This window comes from Vespula vulgaris, chromosome 1, assembly GCF_905475345.1.
Source record: "Vespula vulgaris chromosome 1, iyVesVulg1.1, whole genome shotgun sequence".
Classification (NCBI taxonomy): Eukaryota; Metazoa; Arthropoda; class Insecta; order Hymenoptera; family Vespidae; genus Vespula; species Vespula vulgaris.
Genome location: NC_066586.1, coordinates 14,290,164 through 14,307,347, shown reverse-complemented (window position 1 = coordinate 14,307,347; position 17,184 = coordinate 14,290,164). Strand labels below are relative to the sequence as shown.

General features: G+C 32.9%; 1 protein-coding gene across 6 annotated transcripts in view; it reads right to left on the bottom strand.

Annotated features, from left to right (window-relative positions):
- LOC127066386 (ankyrin repeat domain-containing protein 6) overlaps positions 1 to 17,184 on the bottom strand; it is a 115,905-nt gene that overhangs the window by 70,679 nt on the left and 28,042 nt on the right. For 4 of the 6 annotated variants that reach the window (XM_051000055.1, XM_051000066.1, XM_051000046.1 and 1 more), the window contains exons 2-3: positions 10,943 to 11,048; positions 8,818 to 8,916 (exon numbers count right to left, since the gene is read on the bottom strand). In XM_051000055.1, coding sequence (XP_050856012.1) covers positions 8,818 to 8,916; positions 10,943 to 11,048 — 205 coding nt within the window. The remainder of the gene's footprint in view (positions 1 to 8,817; positions 8,917 to 10,942; positions 11,049 to 17,184) is intronic. The other 2 variants (XM_051000083.1, XM_051000092.1) reach the window with 1 other exon arrangement.

Below are 17,184 nucleotides of genomic sequence, written 5' to 3'. Positions count from 1 at the left end.
CAAAGCAATTTCATTAGTATCTTCGATTATCTCAAGTGTGTTAAAGCAGATGTAATATCGGTTACCTATCTAACTAATATAAAAATATATCTATCGATCTATAATCGTTTAAGTTGATTAGATATTCCCGTTTGGTTTTAAGTCTTCTTCGTTATCTTTAGCATCTCGGAACGCAGCAAGTAAGACGATCGTCTTGAGCTGTGAGCTCTTTGAACGGTGAGTATGAGAGCATGCTGCTCTCTGCCATCTTCCATGGATGGTGGGAGAAGCACACCAGTCAAACTGGTATCATTGTTCCAGTCGCACACCAACGTACACACATATGCATATCGGACGTGCCCACGTACATACATATTATGGACCGGCTTTGAAACATCGCACAGCATCCATCGGTGAGTTCTCGGTCTGGCGCCTTCAACGAACAATTCGCAAATTCGACTTTTACGAGCTTGATTTTTCAATATTTCGTAATATATTGTAAATCAAAAATAAATTGGATAATCGTTTAAAGTGAAGAAAAATATATATATATATACATGTGTATATGTATGTGTATATATATATATTTTTTTTTTCACGATGGAACTCCCATCATGTCGATGAGCTTTAACAATCTTATATCGTCAATAAAATGCATTTTATACCTACGTTTTATTTTTCATGAAAAAATTCGTACTTGTTTTAAATCCATGATATAGACCATGATTATCCCGGTATACATTCGTTTATTTAGTAATAAAAACAAATTTTTTATTTTCACGATGAACCCAAACGATGCGTCAGTTTTAACAATCTTATATCGTCGATAAAACGCATTTTATGTCTATGATTTATTTTTTTGAAAAATACTTAACAAACTTGATACGTGAATCGGTGTAATTGAATCGTTAAAAAGTATTACTTACAATATTCCATGCTAAATTCGATCGTTCGTAAAGTAAGTATCATTAATTATTATTTTCTAAAAAAAAATAAGAAAAAAAAAAAAGAAAAAAAAGATAAGCCAAGATATCAAAGATCTTCGAAGGGTATCTTCTCTTTTCTTTTTTCTCGTTTATATCCGTTTTTCTTAGGATCGTATCGAATATATGTGTACTTAAATATATATATATACATATATATATACATATGTATGTATGTATATTTATATAAATGTATATAAGTTTGAAATATTTATTAAGATCGCGGCAACGATCAATTATTTGCATAATTTTCGAATTAAAAGTAGCGGAGCTGTAAGAATTACAGAGACGTCTCAATTTCAATATACAATCGACCGACACGATGCCTTAACTCGATCTAAGATGGTTCTTTTTTTACAACCGGTCGAGCAATAAAATCTTATCGAAAGATGCTCGTAAAACGAGAGTAGTCTTTCGATCTCTCTCTTTCTCTCTCTTTCTTTCTTCCGTTCTTTCTTTTTTTCTCTTTTTTTCTCTTATCGTCGTTTACAAGTTCTACAAATTTTGTTCGAATGCTTTTTCCGTAGTCTGTAAAGAAAGAAAGTAAAATCAGTCGTTTCTTTCCCTTTCGGCATTGAATATATTAGACATAATATAACTATAAGCACTTACATTCTTCGAAGATGAAGGCATAACGGCGTTAATGATACACGTATCGAGATACATCAATGTTTGTTAACTCTGACGCAAAGCTTTTTATTATTATCCCTATAATTCGTTCTACGAAGGATTATTTTGAATGAACAGAGATATATCTATCTTTTTGTTATCTCCTCGCGGTATATTTTAAACGAAAGAAAGAGATGTTAAGAAAAAAAAAAGAAAAAGAGAGATAGATAGTTTGATAAAGAGAGAGAGAGACAGAGAGAGAGAGAAAGATTGATACAACGTTACCGCTAGATTGCTTAATAACAGTGCATATATACATATATATGTATGTATATTTATATATGTATGGATATGTTGATATATACGTATATATATATATATACTACACACATACATGTATACACATGTATATATTAAAAATAAAGAATGTAGAGTATAATTGGAGCACGGCCAATTTATTAGGAGAGTTGCAATAAAAACATTTTTTATATTATAGGCATAACTATATGATATATACATACACACACATATATTATATATTATATATATATATATTTATATTTATATGAAATTATACGTGCAATCTGTTCGAAAGATAATTCGTTTTATTCGTATTGTATAATTATGGAGAAAGTTTGCAAACGGAGCGTTTGAAAATTGTCGATAGATCGAGTTTCATACGAGACTCGAGAATTTCCTTTCTTTTATTATCTTTGCTTTTCTTTTTCCTGTTCTTTTTTTTCAAAACTTTCCGGAGCACGTAAGAAGAAATCAATCGATAGATATGTACGTGCATATCTACGTATATACGATATCAATAATACGATTTGTGCGTCTTCGATAAGGAATTATAAAGGAGAAAGGATCGATCGTAAGCTAATCGGCATAGAAGTCGATCTACGTCAAAGAAATCGAGAAAACGTGATCGAAGAGAGAGAAAGTCACGCGATCGTAGACGATTATCGTTCATGTTGTAGATAATACGAGCTTGAAAACAGGATCGATCTCTTGTCCGATCGATCGAACGATTGATTTTTTCTTTTCGAACTTCGACTCGCAGGATATATGTAAATATATCTAAATAATTACTAATATATAATTTTTTTTCTTCCGTTTATTTTTCTTCTCTTTTTTCTTTCAGAGACTCAGCCGGTATACGTAAGAATAATTATATATTTATTTATACCGGAAGGAAATGCTCTAATAGAATAATAATAATAATAATAATAATAATAATAATAATAATAATAATAATAATATTTATAGTTGTCAACGCGAACAGAATTAAGTATCATTCGACACGTAAAAATCCGATAAAAATGTTCTCCGTTATGTTTCTTCCTATCTCACTTCTTTTTCTGTTTCTTTCTTTCTTTCTTTCTTTCTTTTTTTTCTTTTTTTTTCTCGAAAAGAACCCGACGGGTTTGGAGGTTGAAGTATCGCAGAATTTTACCTGTTCGACGATCTGTAATAGCTGCATACCTTTTTCACAACGGCGTCGAACACAGTGGCGTAGCAAATTTATGGGGAAATGTCAAGGATATTTATATCTTCTGTTACTTTTTTTTTTGTATTTTACTTTTTGTTTCTTCCTTTCTTTTAGATTTTTTCTTCTTCTTCTTCTTCTTCTTCTTCTTTTTCTTCGTCAAAAGTATCGGTTTCTCGCGTTCGATCTCGATAATAAGAAGGAAGAGGAAGAAGAAAACGAAGAAGAAGGCAATGAAGTTAACGATAAAAATCGTAATCCTAAGTTTCTCTAAGAAAATTAATATTCGTTTTTTTTTTTAATCGATCAAAGAATCTCGAAATCTTATAATTACTAATACTATCGTCATCGTCGTAGTTGATTTCTTGACGTTGAAACTTGCCTAACGTAATGGCAGATAGAAAAAAAAAAGATCGAGAGAAAGAGAAAGGAAAAGAAAGAGAGAGAGAGAGAGAGAAAGAGAGAGAGAAGGAAAAGAAAGAGAGAGAGAGAGAGAGAGAAATAGGAAAAAAATTAAAATAAAAATGAAATCGAAGTTCTGAGTCTGGGTAAGTTACATACATCGAAGAGCTGTCAGCGTCTTTTATTAAAATTTTTGGACGACCGGCTAATTAACTCGAGCGAGTTACCTACCTGTCGAACTTGCTGACTCGCCAGATGGAACAAGAAAGTCTGGTCTCGAAGAAGACGAAGGATGTGAAAGAAAAGAGAGAAGAGGAATTAAGAAAAAAAAGGAAAATAAAGGAAAAAAAATCGAAAAAGAAGAAAGAAGAAGAAATAGAAAGGAGAGTAGAAGAGAGAAGATAGAAGAAGAAGAAAGAAGAAGAAGAAGAAAAAAGAAGAAGAAAAAGAAGTAGTAGTAGTATTAGTAGTAGTAGTAGTAGTAGGTAGTAGTAGTAGTAAGTGGGAGGTAGAAACGTCTTTTCGTGTACCGCCTATATTCGTCTAAAAAGCTATTTCCAGGGCCCTTCCTAATTATAGGTTTCGTGGCACCATGAATGCTCTCTCTCTCTCTCTCTCTCTCTTGGTTTATAGCTATTACGTCGACTGGAGCGCACACATCGAAAAAGAAATGTGTGCCAAATTCCTCGCGGCGAAACATCCTGAAAAGCACGCGGATGGCCATAAGCTTCGCGCATAAATCTCACGAAGAAAGGAGAATCCAGACGGGAGAATGTGGAAACGAGAGAAGAAAAGTAGAAGGAAGGGAGTATAGTAAAGGGGAGTGCGCGGTAAAGAGAAAGAGAATTTCTGTCTGATACAGGATGCCGAATTATACGATCCTGAAATAATTCATTCGATCGAGAGAAGAATACCCTTGAAATTATCGAAATTTATGAACGGCTTTGTATATCGAATTAAATCCCGATTCAAGACGAGATCGTAAATATCGATGTGTCATTGTTACTTTATGCATTTATTTATATACTTCTCATTTTTTTATATATATATCTTTTTAATCCTTTTCTTTTTTTATAAGAAGAAAAAAGAGAATAAAAAGAGAAAGAGAGAGAGAGAGAGAGAGAGAGAAAGATAGAGAGAAATGAGAAACGAAAAATTCTGATCGTTCTCATTAAGTAAGTAGTTCTCATTAAATTTAGTCGAAATATACAACCATATATAAGTATGTATATAAGTAAATATATATATATATATGTATATATGTATATATGTATATGATATTCGTAAAGATACGGTCGTAATTCACGCTACTACGAGAGGCAACAAATTTTCACGTGAGTTACAAAGATTGTTGGTACGCCGGTTCAAAGATCTCGCGAAGTCTCGCAATAAATTTCACGGATGTAGACGTAACGCTCGAGTATTACACTTCTCTCTCCTCTCTCTCTCTCTTTTTCTCTCTCTTTCTTTCTATCTCTTTTTATCTTTTTTCCTTCTTTCTCTTTCTCGTGTATACCGAATCGTAACGACGTGTAACGTCCGTTCGCGTCTTAAGGAATTTACAAGACACATTTACAACACACAGGGGCAATATATTCAGTCAGTCCGATCTTTTTCGTTTAAAGCACAAAGGTCGACGTCAGGTGAGCGTCGAATTCGCTTACGTTCGATTCAATCCATAACCCTCTCGAAATTTATCTTTTCGGTGAAAGTTTTCGTGCCACCCTTCGTTCGTGAAAAAAAAAAAAAAAAGAAAAAGAAAAAAAATATATATACATAAATCGAAAATAAAGTTCGACGTGATAAATCTGACGAGTTTCCAAATGTCAGATAAAAATCGTTTCGTTATTAACGTCAACCATCTTCACTTATTCTTTAATTAACATTATTACGATAAGATCGTCGTTCGCATAATTAAGATTATCGGAATGACTACTTCATTAATAAAATACATATAAGTATAACATTTGATTACAAAACTATTATTCCATATAAAATCAATATCGTTTGATTCGAATCGTTTATAATATCCAGTATTTCAAAATTCGATATGTTAAAATGAATTGAAGACAAACTGATGATTTTAACGAGATTACACCAATCCTGTGCTAGTAATTCGGGTATAAGACATTGGTGCAGATTTAATAGGCGAGAAACGAGGAAGAAGAAAAAGAAGAAGAAGATGATGATGAAGAAGGAGAAGAAGAAGAAGAAGAAGAAAAAGAAGAAGAAAGTTCAGGATGTATAATCGTTGGCCACCAGCGGCGCGTTACAAGGATTCTAAATAAAGGCAGGCTCGTACAACGTACGAAGAAGTTGGGTTTGTACCCCACGCTGGCAAGATCTAACCAAACGTGTTTTCTGCGGGTGGTAGTAAGAAAAGAGATAGATAGAGAAAGAGAGAGAGAGAGAGAGAGAGAGAGAGAGAGGGATAGAGAAAGTAAGAAAAGAAGAAAGGAAGAAAGAAAAAGTGAGTGAGAGAGAAAGAGAAGAAGATTGGCCGTCAGTCAGATCCAGCAATGGACGTATTGTACAGTGGATGCAGAACGAGTCGACTCCTCTTCGAAGAGTTAGATCATGCTGGGCGATAAGCAAAAGGTGATCCTGATTGCTTTTTCAAATCATTTCGAATCATTGTCTTTTCTCGACTTAACTCCTTACTCCTTATCAGATAGCTCTTCTTATTGTTGATGGAAGATTGAAGAATGTACATTATGTATGGTGTACGTATATTCGCGATACACGCGTTTACAAATTTACGAGAACAAAGTGACGATTAAATGATATTCTTATCTCGACGTTTATTTTGTCTATCTTTAAAAAAAAAAGAAAAGAAAATTAGAAAAGATCATCGCGATTAACCAACGGGTAAAAAAAGAAATATTAATTTTTATGGATCTATATATTAATTCGCGTGTTTACGTGTGAAAGTAAATAATTATGTTGTAATTGAAAAGAAAGAAAGAAATCCTTCGTATATTTATCCACTACGCTACTTTCTATGAATTTTAATATCAATATCGTTCAGAAGAAAGAAGAAAAAAATAAACAAAAAGAAGCAAAAAATAAACAAGAATTAATATGTGACAAAATCTACATAGGTAAATACTTAGTTACTTCGTCGTATGATTTGCAACGAACGTGTACTCAACATGCGAGATCGATTTTTCTTTCTTTTTTTTAATGGCTAGTAGTAATTATCACGATTGCTACGCTTATGTGTAACGAAAGAGAAAGAGAGAGAGAGAAAGAGAGAGAGAGAGAGAGAGAGAGAGAGAGAGAGAGAGACAGAGAGAAGATTGAAAGTGGACCAAATGCGTTCCTATAAATTCCAGAACGCAAGTACGATATTAAAGCAAAGCGGAGCTAACATTTTTTCACTTCGTTAACGCCGATACGTCGTGTACCCATAATTACACGGTAATTACATCTTTCGGGTATTCATTACTCAGGATAATCGTATTGCTATATTACGGCACTGACACGTAGAACGGCCCACCGATGAGCATGACTTATCGACCAATTCCCACTAAGAGGACCGTCCACGCAACAGAGATTTTCTCATCCCTCTGTCTCTCTTCATTTCTCTCCATTTTTCTCCATATCTCTATCTTTCTCTTTCTTTCTCTCGTATTTTCTATAGCCTCTTTAGAGTCACTTATTCTATATTCCTGTCTCTCTCTTTGTCTCTTTGTATCTCCGTTTTTATTCATTCTTATATATATATATATATATATATATATATATATATATATATGTTTAATGTTTTTTTCTCTGTTTGTTTTTATGTCTCTCTTTCTCTCTCTCTCTCTCTCTCTCTCTCTCTCTCTCTCTGTCTCTGTTTTTCTCTTCATTTATAATCATGAATCACCAAGGACTACCTTACATATCATTTGTATTTTATTCTCTTATTTCTCCTTTTTCTTTTTTTTTCATTTTCCTCTCTTCAGCCATCTGATTTCATTTCCTTTCATTTATTCGAAATGATCTGATCTTGATATCACGTCGTTATCGTGGTAAGTTTCAACTAGAGAAAATGTCACTCGCGAAGGATTTATCATTCGTAGAGATTACTGATGAGAAAGAGAGAGAGAGAGAGAGAGAGAGAAAGAGAGAGAGAGAGAAAAGAAACAGAGAAAATCGAGAAATTCTCGGCGTAACCATAATTACGTATGTAAAATGCACCGTTCTTTCTTTCTTTTTTTTCGTTTTTTGTGAGAAGCAAAGAAAATACGAAATAAAAGCGAATACCGTTTCTTCGTGGCTAAGCATTGGCTTCCGGCTAGGTGCCACAGGCTCGGGATATAAATCTTTCGATGCTGGTAGAAAAGAATGAAAAAGTTTACTGCTCCGTTAAAATGCAGTTATTCGAGAGCACGATGACATTACGTTAAATTACCGTAAAAAATTCGTTGATAGCTAATAGTTACATCTGAATACACCGAGTAATCGCCGTTTCAAAATATACAGGATGAACTAAAAGTTCCTAAACGAAGTCAAGAGTTCGTAGGTTGGACCAATAGGCGTGGTCAAAAGTTATTAAGTTACTTTAAAAATCGATTACTCCTTTTCGATTACTAATTTTTCAAGCTAATTTTTTTTTTTTTTTATTTCATACTGTAACAACGTTCGCTAATAACATAGCAAAGAAATAAAAACAAAATGAATAAATAAAGTCGAGCGATAGTTTTACGATCCGATTGCGAAAAAAGAAAAATGATTATAACCAGCAGCTGTTAACCCGTTTTATATTTTCTTCGAATATATCACATCTTGAAGATTGTATAGTATTAGAAATAATTTATTTGTATTGAAAGTAAAGACAGATTGATCTTCCATATTTCAAACAGCTGAAATTAATTATCTAGGAAAATGTCCCATATACATATAAAATATATACCATGTATATCAGACAAGAAAATTAGCCAATCACGAAGTTTGTTGGTATATTCAACGACGTCGTTTATGGCAATTAATTTCTTACTCGACGAACTTTCATTTTTCATATTTTCTATCTTCTCTCTGTTTCTCTTGCTTTCTCTATCTATCTATCCATCTTAAAATAGTTATCGTCATCGTAAATCGATCAATACACCAAAGCTCTTAACTATCTTTCATAAGATGGGCGTAATCGATAAAAAAGAAACAACTCGTTCTAGATCTTCCTCTTCTATCTTTCTAATCGTTACTTCAGAATCGATGCTTTCGACGTCTCGATTTCGAAGAACGTAATGGCGCGTTGCTAATCATTGAAACAAAAAAAAAAATAGAAAAAAGAAAAGAAAGAAAGAAAGAAAGAAAACACCGATCTCTATCCTCGTAGATCAAAACAAACTCATTTCCAAGGATATCACTCACCGAGTCGGCTGCATTAACCTCGGCTTCACGAAGCAGAAGAGCATTACAGACATCAGTGTGGCCGAGTGCTGCAGCCAATAGCAAAGGACTTCGTCCATTCTAAATAATATAAAAAAAAGTTGATAATATTTCATACATTCTACAATTTTTATAATATTCCTTTTCTTTTCTTTACTTTCCTTTCTTTTTTTTTTCTTCTTCTTCTTTTTCTTTGCTTTACAATATATCTTATCATCGTTCACCATCTTTAATAATTCGTCGATATATCATATTATATTTTTCATGTATAGTTTTATATTTTTCGTAGTATTCGAAACAGTTTGAAAAGCATTTCGTCGTCTTTTTTGTCAATTTTCTTTTTTTTTTTTTCTATACCGACGTACCTACATATAGTATAATATAAATGACGAAATTGATCGCTCGTTAAAAATTGTATATTGTTATAGGTTTCTATATATAGCTAGAAAGATATTTTTATTTTCGTGAATAATATATCCGTTGAGTTTTACGTGTAGACTTCATCGACGGATCAATTAGCGTTGTAATTAATAGCTACCGGTATTTCAGTTTGTAAGCTCGCGCAGAGATTTCCCGCGTCGAATTAACTCCCGCGATCGGACAGGACGCAAGCCTTAATTAGCTGAACAAGGAATCGAGCAACACGAGCTAACCGACAACGAGACGACGATCGTCCCTTACGTATATCCACGGGACCTTCGTTTTGCCCTTCGAAGTACAACCGTAACTTAGAAACGATCTCTTAAACGAAGGGCCACCGACCTTGATCCAAATCCTTTTCAAACTCGGAGAAAAATTATTAACACGAATAACTACGAACTTCGTACAAAATTCTTGTATATATAATATAATTGCAAGACTTAAATACCTATTTTTCTTTTTTTTTTTTTTTAGTAAAATATTTTATCGTATTTATAATTTATTTGTATTTTATTTTATGGGTATCTAAATGGGTCTATGGGTAAACCAATCGCGTAGTGATTCGAATATTAATCGTCAATGAATATGTTAAGACATTATTAATCGCACAACGAGTATAGTTATCGTATTTGTGACTAATATTAGTTATGTAATTAACGATATAAAATTGTGTAAGTTAATACGATAAATTATTATGTTATATTAGATTTATTATCTTTGATAGTGTTTGCTTAATCAATTTTTCTAAACGTCAAATACTTCAATAACGATTCTAATTCAATTAGATGTATGAACATAAACGTTAAAAAGGATTACTTTTAATATACAATAGACGATGAGAAATGCGCTAAAAAGAACATTAGACTCTTCAAAGAAATAGATAAGCTGAGAAGTTGATCTTTATGAGTAGGGTGAGAGGAGGAGATAGAATAGACAAGACCAACATGTTTTTTATAGTTAACATATCAAAGATGTGATGATAAATGTCTTAACAGATATAATCTAAATTTATGACGACAATAAATACGAGGTAATTAATTAACAGATTAGTTCGAAATTCTAAAAAGAAAAAGAGAAATAAAGGGAAAAAAAGAGCAAAAAAGAGAAAAAAAAACAAGTGGAAGAAAAAGAAAACGAAATTCGATTTCTCGATTGATGAATATCGATTTAAATGCTAGTAGGAGGAGCTTGTCATGGTTTTTAAAAGCTTTGATCTTAAGCCGACTTCTTTTAACTATATAAAAGTCATCATGGATCAGTACATACATATACAACATATATATATATATCTATGTTCTATGTTATGTATGTTATGTATCTGCTTACCATGTTCGATGACTTTTACGATTAAAGGTCAAAGATCAAGTTGGAAAGTCGTGGAAGAGCAACGAATGAACGAGAATGAAGGAACTTCCGATTTGAATTAAGAGAAGCAAAGAAATGTCTTGAGAAATCTAAAAAGGAAATCCTCGTTTGCGTGGTTGAATCGTTTCAAGAGTAAGATGGACGGTTTACATGGTTTACGTTCGAATGGAAGACGATAGAATCTGAATTACGAGGAGGAGGTGGATGAGGTAAGGATGAGGATGAAGGAGAGAGATAAATAGATAGATAGATAGATAGATAAATAGATAGATAGATAGATGAATGAATAGATAGATAGATAAAAATGCGGATTATTACTCACTTCATCCGGCTGTGGTTTGATTCCTTCGTCGAGAAGACGTGCGACACGTTCGGCCTCGCCACGAACGCAAGCTTCGCGTAACTTTTCTGCCATTCCAGCCACGCACCTTTTTTCAATCCAATTTTTCCACCAAAGGAGAAAAAAGGAAAGAAAGAAAAAAAAGAGAAAAAACAAAATTAATCGATCGACGATACAGATAAAATTTATTCAAGAAAGAAAAAGAACAGTGAGTAAATCAAATAAAGTAAAAAAGAAATGAAAATAAAAATAAACAAGGAATTGATCAACCGAAAGAAATATTATGAAACTATAGTGATTATGAAAGTAAATGGTTCGATGTTATTTGGACGAAAGCTATAGAAGGAAATAATTTTTTTCTTTTAAATTATTCAAACAAGTTCGAATATATCAAAAAGGAAAATACATATGACTTAGATCACTTTCATAATCACTGGCTCATATAATAATAATAATAATAATAATATATATATATATAGTACACTTATAATAATTATTCAAAAGTTATATCGATCGAATGACAATAACATATTTCTTAACTATTAAAAATAATCATTCAAAAAATCCACGTTAAATCTACCATAGATCAAATCTAACTCGTATTAATCTTCAAGTCTTACTTATTACATTATTACACTGTACCACTAATCACTTCGATGGATAATATATTCTCTTGAAATTTTTTTAACACCCTATACATCTGTACGTGTATGTACACGTAACCACTAACATGTCATACGCGCATGTCAATTTTAATTATTTCTTCATTAACTTGATAGAAAGAAAATCAAGTTACAGTCAGTAACAATTATCACGCTGTTAAAGCAATTCTCATTGATTTCTCAAACTATGTACGTGTATACATAGATACATACGTACATACATATTTATATATCTTTCTCTCTCTCTCTCTCTTTCTCGATTTCCTTTTTCCCTTTTTCTTTCAGTCTTCCTTCCTATCTTCTTCTTTTCTCTCTTGTCTGAAGCATCGTTACAGGACGAAGAAGAGAAAGAAGGCGTGACAAGATCACAAGAGAAGGAAAGAGACAGAGATAGAGATAGAGAGAAGGAAAGAGAGAGAGAGAGAGAGAGAGAGAGATACACTTATAAAGGGAACAATGATACATGGCGCCATTGTTTTCGGAGACAATGGACGCCTTGCCTTTGGCGTCCAAGTCGTAGGAGAAAAAAAAAGAAAGAAAAAAGAAAAAAGAAAAAAGACCAAAATAAACGAAACTAGTTGTCTGTAGGGATGATACCTTCGATCTTAAGATCTTGGACTCACTTAGTTTCTCTTTTCTTAAAAGGGAATATTAAAACAACGGGGGGTTCCAATAAAGTTCGAGAGAGACAAGCAAAGAACAAGTTCGACTTTAACGTGAACGTAATCGAAATTTTATTTCTCGACAAGAAACGAACGATGAAATCACGAGAATAAAAAATTTCGCAATAACGTTCATGTTTGTCGATATATGTACTCATATATATATATATATATACACACACGCACACTCATACGTGTGTTGTATATATGTATATACAACATCCCTTAGAACGTTCAGAGTTCATTTCATGCTCAGTTACGCATCACGTAGCTTTATTGCTAATTTAAATATCTTTAAATGCTTAATGCTTCGTAGTTTAAAGTCCTGCATAAAACGCGGCACCGCCCAGATCACCAGTATATATGTAAATGGTTATATACATATGTATATAGTTTATATATATATATATATATATATATTTTATATGTATATACGAATAAATAAATGTATGTATATGTATGTGCATGTCAATAAAAGTTTATAAAAAAAAGAAAACATAAAGACATGATCAGTGACGTTTTTACTAAATTAAATATTGTCCCTTATTATTTAACTCGCTAATTAATGTTCTCGTGTAAAATTTCATTTCGATGACTTAAATAAAAATTCGATTAGAAAGAAAATGTGCACGTAGACATATCATATTTGATGAGATGTAAAGAACAATAGAAAAAAAATATCTATCCATTCTATCTATCTTTCTTTTCTCTCTTCCCTCTTTTATTGATTCTGTCAATTAAAATTTCGAATACAATTATTAATCTATTTTATCGAAACGTTCGATGATTCAGATTCTCGAGAGGAGGTTGATTTATATATAAAAAAATAATTACAAAGAAAATAATTGAAAGAAACACGGACATGTATTATGCGACGTTGATATTATGTTTGCAAAAAAGAAATTTCTTTCCCTCTCCCTTTCTAATCCTTTTTTGACTACCCTCATTAAAATTGTTTCATAAAAAAATAAAAAAATAAAAAAAAAAGAATTAGAAGAAATGAAATCAATTGAATTAATTATTGATTTACTTTTTGAAACGTTAATAACAGGTTCAAAGCAGGGAGGCTCGAGTATCATTGAGAAGTGTGAATAATCATAAAGATTTTGTGTCGTATCCTACTTAAGAATAAAGAGCGTAAAACCAGACATGAGAACGAGTAGGTAAGTACGTTTCCTTAGCATATTCATAGGATCTTTCGTCGTGAACTTAGCACGGCCACCGGATGACAGTGACTAATGAAGTTCAGCGAGCTTCTAACGACCGTAGCGAGCTAAATGCGTCGTTCGCTTCGTAACAGTAAGAGGGAGAATTTTTAATGAGAAAGGAAAAAGAGATAAATAGAGAAAAAGACAGAGAAAGAGAAAGAGAAAGAGAAAGAGAGAAAGGGAGAAAGAAAGGGAGAGAAAACTAGATTACGAGACGACACCGAACGATCAGCTGATAGAGTTGGAAATAAGGTGCATCCGTCAAAATAATCAATTTTAACGATCCAATTTGTGCATCGTACACGTCAGATGTACTTACACGATAGCCATAGACGGATTCGCAAATTGGATTACCCACCATGAAGAGATTGCACTCCTATCGATCGGTAAAGAAGCTAAGAATATGATTACTGCGAAATATGCTTTTGTGAATAATATTCTGGGAAGGTTGATAAGAGGTATATGTATAAAAAGAAAAGAGAAAATGAAGAAAGGAACACTTCTTTTACGACGAGTTTTATTAATTTTATCACGATAAAAAGAGACACGTGGGTAGGTAGGTTGCACGTAAATACGAGAATAATATTATCGCGGAAAGTGTCCACATGTATTTCCGTGAATAATATTCTTTCAGAAAGTATTCGCACGAAGAGAAAAGAAAAGAAAAGAAAAGAAAAGAATTTTTTTTATAACGAGTTTTATAAATTTTATCACGATGAATTGAAACAGATGTGTGGGGTATGTCGTGCATAAATATAAAAGTAGCATTATGGCAGAAAGTGTGCACGTTTATTTCCTGAATAATATTCCGGTAGAAAATGTACACGTGGAAAAGCAAATAAATAAACAAATAAATAAATAAAAAAGAAAGGGAAAAAAAATTTTTTTTTATAACAAGTTTAATAAATGTGATCACGATAAAAAGAGACGGATGTGTGTATACACTGTGTGCATGTGTGTGTATATATGTATGAGTAATATCATGGGTGAAAGTATTCACATGTATACATGTATTTCGTGAATAATATTCCGGTAGAAAGTGTCACGTAAAAAAAAAGAAAAAAAAAGAAAGAAAAAGAAAAATTTACGACAAATTTAATCAATTCGATCACGATGAAAAGAGACATATATGTATATGCGTTAGCTGTGAATTGGTAATATCGAAGAATATTTATACGAATGTCTAAATCGTATTGATAGTCGCGTGTCAACGTGACCACTATGTTTCTATTTCCTATATTTTTCGTTCTTTCAATTTAAACACGTCAATCGCAGCTGGATCGTAACAGAGTTTACATAGCACATGATCGAAGGCCTAACGGTATACTTTCTAGTTTTGATTTCGTTTAGTTTCCTTCTTTTTCCTCGAACTTCCTTTATAGCATTTAATTATACCCATTTCATTTGGATTAATCAGAAACAGAGCGAAGATTGATGTTAATTGGATAAAAATCGATCGATTTTCTTATCATCATGAAGCTAGATACATTAAATCAGTTACATCTAAGAATATCGTCGATTTTATAGACTATTTCGAAAGTAGTTAAATACCAATGGAATGAGTATCATTAGATCTTCATGAAGAAAATGAAACGATGAAACGTCGTTTAATACAAATTACAAAACGTCCCATCAACTTTGCCAATAGAAAAGATACTTTTGATAGATTAGGTCAGAACAATTGCAGCGTTCCGTGATATTTAAATATCTTCGAGAGACATTTATAAACATGTACGTACGTAGAAGAAGAATGATAGAGAGAAAAAAAGGAAAAAAGAAAGAAAAAAAAGAGAGAGAGAGAGAAAGAGAGAGAGAAAGAGAGAGAGAGAAGGTGATATCAGCAATTCGATCGAAGTGACTCGAGTTGTTGAGAGTTCATAAATCATGACATTCAGTGATGCATTATCTCAAAAGTCGACGCGTGAATTATTAGACTTTCTTATTTCACAGTGAGAACACGGCACTCAGGTACTCACGCAGGACAAGTCATCGAAGGAGCAAACCCTTCGTAGGTTGCACCGATCGCGAAGCGATTTAATTACCGCTTACCTTGGCACGAAGCGTCATCCTGATCGCATATCCAAAGGTACGCAGTAGTATCGAACTATTGAGGCAATGTCGAGAGATAGCTACCATCCTTCTTTACACTCTCTCCCTCTCTCTCTCTCTCTCTCTCTCTCTCTTTCTCTCTTTCTTTTTCTTTCTTTTTCTCTTCTTCTCTATCTCTCTTTCTCTCTTTCTTTTTCTTTCTTTTTCTCTTTTTCTCTATCTCTCTTTCTTCCTCTTTATAGAACAAGCCATCGTTCAAGGCCTCGAGCAAGGTAACTCGACGACGAAAACAAGCTCGTAAAGCATACGGTCATCTCTTTTTTATTCTTTCTTTATTTATTTTTCATTCTAAACTATTTCCAGCAGCTCTAATTACCGGAGCTTACGTCATATCCGACGTATAGAAGGAAAATTAAAAATCTCTCTCTCTCTTTCTCTTTCTCTGTTTCTCTTTGTCTTTCCTCCTTTTACGGAACCACGGACTTTTTATTCTTCTTCTTATTCTTAATTTGCGCTCGAAGTAACAAGAAGGACAGACAGAAAGAGAGAGAAAGAAAGATAATACAAAGAAAAGAGTTAATATAAAAGAAAATATATCTCAGGTTCGTCTCTCTCTCTCTCTCTCTCTCTCTCTTTCTCTCTCTCATTCTATCTACCTATCTATTTTTAACCAACAAAAATTCCCACAGTTAACAATTAACGAATAATGTATCAAGATCGCGTCGTTAGGCAAACAACTCGCCGCGATCAAAGTTATAATAAAAAAAAAAGATTACAAAAAATAAAGAAAGAAAAAGAAAAAAAATATTATAATATAATACGAGCCTTCAAGATATTCTGTTTCGTATTTGTCAATCTCACGATGAACAGGGCCTATCATTATTTTATCATCGTTGTTAGAAAAGATACTCCTCTCTCTCTCTCTCTCTTTCTCTCTCCACGCGAACGAATCGGCCGATCGCAAATGGCTCGGTCGACATTCCAGGCATCGAAGGTACTTCGATCCGAAGGCAACATCGTAAAGTATGCCTGTTGCTCGGCATCTATCGAGGGTCTAATTACCAAGGAGGAGGGACAGCCCGGCATCTTCGCCGTCTACTTCGCGACCGAGAAATTGTCCCTCCGATATACTATGTACTATGTACTATGTCTAGATGCTTTTATAATCTTACCTTTTGCGCCGGGTCATGAAAGATTTCGCCGATAAATTACTCACTTTAAATTGATTAACCCAAGAATCAATTCGCGAACAACACGCAACTAACTCGTTGAAAACAAAAAAAAAAGAGATATATACACACAACCGTAATCGTAAAAATTCTTTGACTGTATCAACGTAATCTGTAACTATCTACAAAATGAGAAAAGAAAAGAAAGAAAAAAAAGAAAAGAAAAGAAAAGAAAATAGAAGGAAAGAAAAGATAATAATAAAAAGAAGAAACTGTCCGATAGATACTTCCTAATTGGCATAATCGATAGATCGATAAAAGATATCTATCTCGTAGAGCGATGATTAACGATAGTCATCAACTTAAAGACGTAAGATAGTAGAAGGATAATTTCAACGATCGAAAAGCATCATTAAGTTTCTACGAACGTTAAAATGAGGAACATTTGCAAAGACCATTCCGAACTATACCGTA